This window comes from Silurus aristotelis, assembly GCF_946808225.1.
Source record: "Silurus aristotelis genome assembly, chromosome: 12".
NCBI classification, from domain to species: Eukaryota; Metazoa; Chordata; class Actinopteri; order Siluriformes; family Siluridae; genus Silurus; species Silurus aristotelis.
The window spans coordinates 7,837,254-7,843,030 of record NC_139585.1 but is presented as its reverse complement, the minus strand read 5'-3'; the positions used below and the strand labels follow the sequence as shown (position 1 = coordinate 7,843,030).

Sequence of the window (5,777 nt, the reverse complement as noted above, 5' to 3'; positions counted from 1 at the left end):
GTGTTTCATTCTACAAAGCAGTTTTTGGCAGACATGAAACTACTTTAGACCTTAGTGAAGAAATAAGTAGAGCTCTTACTTTGAAAAGACTGCTACACATCCCGGTGAACGAGTTCTAATCAAAACAATGTATTATAATGAGCAAATTAATATTTGTCATGGAATAACAAAAAAAAAAAATGCTTCAAAAGAAAAAGTCATTTTGTTGTATGATGTTGGCACACCTTCACGTCAGGTATTTGACTCAATTCGAAAGTAAAGATTGTTGTAATGATTCTTTAAAACCAGACCAGATGCATTTTAGCTCAATTATTTTGGAAGTTTGGAGGATTATCAGGACCAAGAATACAGGAACTTCTACCTACATAATGGCAAAAAACATTGTAAAAGCCTTTTTCTGTGACCACTGGAACATGTTAATAGAACATAAAAAAGCTGTCAATAAAACTTTACTTCACCATGTCCCAGGGAAAAACCCCTAACCTAGTTGGAACACAAGAGTAAAATTTGAATACAGGAGATCCTGTTGCGTGATGCAACTTATGTAAGCTGGTCACACTACATCTAGACGCAAGAACACTTTAATGGACACTGGAATTTCCCGATTTTCCAGCAGTGATTTCCACCCACACCGAGTGCATCTGTGCACGCATTGCAATGTGTTACATCAGGCTCCATATTAAATGATCTTCAGCCAAAACAAAAAAGATTTCCTGGAAATTCCCAGCAGGAAAAAGGTCACATGGTCAGCTATAGTGCACGAGAAGACGACATGCAAAACGGCAGATGAGCATTGAAATGCTTTGAAATAGAATGTTAACAAAGCCAGTTTTTACCAGACTTTTATCTCCAACAGAAAAAAAATGGATTGTTGATTTGTTGTTGCCATCTCTGATGCACATTCCACATAATTCCACCTGGTTTATACATTTGGAAAAAGGTAAAGAGTGGGCATAATAACAGCATTCACAATTTGTGATTATTTTTTAATAATGTGATCATTATTAAAATAAATTTTTTTTTTACTAAGCTATAAAAAGTATATTTAAAACCGGTTCAGTGTAATCACATGACCTTTTCTACCAGAGACTCTAATTTGAAGCCAAATCTTTGATTTGTTCCGTGTTACAGCTCCATGCTTACCCTAGCACATACCACAAAGAGTAATCGCAACACTCATCCGCTGAGTGACTGACTTTTAGCTATTTTTTAATATACCTTTGTATAAAAAGGTCTTTAAGGTCTGAATCTGTGAGCTGAGGGATGTGGGAAGAAAAATTAACCACTATACCACAACACTTTGGTTTCATGCTCTGTCATTTTACTTGTTCCTGGCGATGGGCCACGTGGCTTTCATATGTGAAAGTTTACAAGTATTTAAGTGTGTGTGAATGGCTTCTGGTTGTTTCTACAAGTCATGCCTTGTCTTTATAAGCACTTAATTCTGTCAATGATGCAACATGGTTCATATACTGATGAGAGGAGAAATTACATTTTAAACCTTGGAAAATCTTCAACTAATTTGTCTGAATAAATGTTCTAGTTGAAAAGTCATTCATCCATTGAAACAGTTTTTTGTCTGAGATTTATACTGCACAAATTCACAGCAATCTTGGTTCTCTAGCGTGTGAAAGCTTGAGATGTTAAAGTTGGTTTTATGTCTTTCCTCTCAAAAACTTGTTTTTGCAGCTTGTTCCATGAAAATATTTACGACTGTTGAAGCATTGTAGTTGTGTTCTGCCTATATTAATCAACTGTGTTATCATATTTGATGTTTGTCTATATCAAAAGCCATGATGTAGATGCCGGCTTTAATAATTGCATCTTATTTATGGGGGCTACACAACAAAGATGAAATGTCACCCTATTGCTATTCTATTTTTTCATCTTTATCTGACTATGCTGTTTTTTGCAACCCATAGAACTGTCTGTTAAAAAGTTGTGCACACTGAGTAGGTTCTGTGGAACAATCTGACCAAATTTGGGCCGAGTGCTGCACAGTTCTACCATCACTATCAGTTAAACTTTGGGTTTATTTTGGAAAGAACATACCCAGAAATGGCTCACATTATGTTGACATCCTGCAGATCTCACACAGTCTCTCACAAGGATCTTGAGTGTAGCAGCTATTCTATTTTATCCTTGTTTTCTATAACCTGGCTTGTTTAATTCTTGTTTTCTGGTTTAGAATCATTTGAAAATGCAAAGTTTAACTTTTGCCATGAAAAGGAACTTGACATTAAAATCTATGTATAATGCTTTTTATATATATCTCTCAATAATAACCTATTCACCTTTATCTGATGAGGCAACCCATAGAAGTTGTGAAATTGTGCACATTTATTAAGGAGGTTCCAAGCAACAATCTGACCAAATTTCACCATCACTGTTTCTTAATTTCTTAATTAGATGTTTAGGTTATAATCAAAGTACATTCCCAAGTGAGGCATATTTCCTTCTAATTAGATTTTGTCAGCTTGCACATCCTAATTCTAAAACCCAGAAGATGCTACAAAACACAGAAGACCTCACTCATAAACAACAAGGTTGATGGTAGTTCAGAGTTTAAGGCTCTGAGGTACTGATCAGAAGTTCAGGTGTTTAAGCCTCGGTATCGCCAAGCTGCCACTCAGGAGAACCTTGAGCAAGGCCCTTAACTTTAACATAATTATGGAAAAAGAATAATTGTAATTGTAAGCTGTAATTGTAAGCTGTAATTAAAGCTAGCAATTGCATGGCATTTGTTCAACTAGAGCTTCATTTTAAAGAGTGTCTCTGTTTTTCTTGATGTCTAATCATGAGCTTCATGAAATGCTATTTACTTGCATGTAAATGATTACATTATTTATTTACACCACCACATAGTGTGACAAATCAGGACCAGGCTACTTCCAGCATCTCTTTCACATCCAGGACTTTCTCTCTGGGCTTTCCCAGAGCTTCTCCTCTCCGCACCTCCTCCGAGTTGATTTTCTCCCACTCTGAGAAGGACACTGCTCTCACTCCTGAAAATGAAAGACACATCCAGATACCTTAAATAAAAATAAATAACTGTGTATAAAAAAATGGACATAAATGCCCCCCAAAAAGAGCAGCTTTTTATTATAAGAATAATAATTTTAAAAAAAGACACTTAGGCTAAATTATTGGTCTTGGACTGGTCTCTACATTGTTTCCATTTAGTATTGTCTCAGTATGACCTATGCAGGAGTGGAAATTCTTGAAGGGGCATGTTGAAGAAATAGAGTATTTCAAGTACACTGCAAAATAATATTTGAAAAAGATTCACATGGAAATATAATTAGGCATATTTCAAACCTTGTACAGAATACATTCACTTGAATCATACCCACAAAACATAACAGGTCTTGTTTATAAATAGTCTTGACTTAGGAAAAAATGAGCTCATTAAGAACACTGGAGGTGATACTAGCACCTACAAGTTGAAGCAAATGAAGCAAATGATTAAAAAGCACATCAAACCTGTCCTTCAGTGTAACCTCACTTTTACCTTCAAAGCACTGATGACGTTTTTAAAAACTTAAGATCTTTGTAGGAGTATCCAGAAAATCAAGCTCAACTGTTTTGTATAAGAAATGTTTCCATTAATCTCAAAAGGTGTTGTGCAATGGAGCAACTGAAAGAGATTTTTTCCATTGTTGTGTAGTATCGATACACAATGGCAGTTTATTTATTGTATATTAATAGATCTTTTATGTTATGCAGTATAATGATAATTATATGACTCTGTTTACACCAGACATAAATCCTGGCAGCAACATTAATAGCAGTTCTGTTTGCATAAAACCGACATTACATGGAAACAGCATACCTAACTTGAATAGGTCAGAGATTTTTTTTTTGGACTTACCAACAGTAATATTTTCCTCCTTCCTGATTTTTTCTTTCATTTCTCAAACATTTCTTAGTCACGTTCCATCAATATATGCATTTCTCGCTACATATATGCACAGGAATAGAAATTGCAAAAACATTGCACAATCCCTATAATGTATTTTATGTTGAATAGCGGGATTCAACAATAAAAATAAAACCCATACAATATGCATTCAGACTTTTGCCTAGAGACTTTAGACTAGATTTTTGCCCTCTAGAACAATTTCATATATTTTTTTTACATAATGATATTATTATGTAAAAAAATATATAATATTGTACTAGACAAATGATTAAAAAGATTACGTAACTTGTGGTTACAGATGTTGCACAAAATTCAAAAGCCTGTCTGATGCTGTGTGTTCACCGCAGACAATAAAGTAAATTGTTTTGTGTGTGTTTGTGTGCAATGATATACAATAAAAGTTATCACAATTACAACCAATTCCAAAATAATTGTGCTGCTGGGTAAAATTTAAGTAAAAACAGAATGTAAAGAAAAAAAAAATCTAATAAACCCATATTTTATTCACAGTAGAACACAAACATATCAAATATATAAACTGAGTGAAATGTACTATTTTCAAGTAAAAATAATTCTGAATTTGATGGCCGGAGAACGTCTCAGAAAAGTTGTGACAAAAGTACCAAAAGGCAGGAAAAGTAAAAGTTTCTAAGACTAAAAAGCTGGAGGAACATTTTGCAACTAATTAGGTTAGTTGGCAAAGGAGCAGTAACTTGACAGGGTATAAAAAGAATCTTAGAGGAGCAGAATCTCTCTTAGAAGTAAAGATACACAGTGTTTCACCAAGTAAAAAAAATGTAGAGTAATTTCATAATATTCCTCAACATCAAATTGCAAAAGCTTTAAATATCCATCTCATCATCTATAGTATGTAATATGAAAAGTTAATAATCTGGAGAAATCTCTGTGTAGGACTTCAGGCCCTCAGATGACGCTGCTTAAAGAATCAGGAATGATTCTGCTATGGAATCAATGTATGGGCTCAGAAACACCTCCAGAAAGCATTGTCTGTAACCGCAGTTTTCTATGTCATCCACAATGCAGGTTAAAGCTCAATCATGAAAAGAAAAAGCCAGGTGTGAATATGATCCAGAAATACCATCGTCTTCTCTTGGACAAAGCTCAATTAAAATGGACTGAGAGAAAAGTGGAAAGGTGTTCTGAGGTCGGACAAATACAATTTTTTTATTTGGAAACCATGGACTGTGTCCTCTGGACTAAAGAGGAAAAGGATCGACCGGCTGCTATTCAGATTGCAGCTCAAAAGCCTGCATCTATGATGGCATGGGAGTGCATTAGTGCCTATGGAATGGGCAGCTTTCACATTTGGAAAGGCTCAATGCTAGATTTAGAGCAACAAATACTTCTATCCAGACGATTGTTTTTCACAGGGAAGGCCTTACCAATTATAGCAAGACATTGTTAAACCGCTTACTGCATCTATTACAACAGCATGGTTTTTAAGTAGAAGGGCCCATTCGCTAAACTGGCCTGTCTGCAGTCTAGACCTTTTAACATCTTAAAACATTTAGCACCTCATGAAATTAAAAATACAATAAAGAAGACCCAGGACTGTTTCGCAGCTAGAATCCTGTATCGGACACGACTGGGACAACATTCCTCTCCCAACAGTTAAGCAACTGGTCACTTTCAGATGTATTTGAACTGTTGTTGAGGGTATGCTACAAAGCAGTAAACATGGCCATGTTGTGGCCATCAAATTCAAAATTAGCACATTTTTCTTTCAAGTGGTTCATTTCCTCAGTTTAAACATTTAAAATGTTTTTCATTTTCTATTGTAAAAAAAAATAAAAAATTACAAATAAATAATTACATCTGAGTTTGAGATTTGCAA

General features: G+C 34.8%; 1 protein-coding gene across 1 annotated transcript in view; it reads right to left on the bottom strand.

Annotated features, from left to right (window-relative positions):
* Positions 1-2,275: 2,275 nt before the first annotated feature.
* The window catches only part of fdxr (ferredoxin reductase), a 33,591-nt gene continuing 30,089 nt past the window's right edge, over positions 2,276-5,777 (bottom strand). Inside the window, exon 12 of the mRNA XM_083556591.1 lies at positions 2,276-3,005. Coding sequence (XP_083412717.1) covers positions 2,875-3,005 — 131 coding nt within the window. The 3' untranslated portion in view covers positions 2,276-2,874. The remainder of the gene's footprint in view (positions 3,006-5,777) is intronic.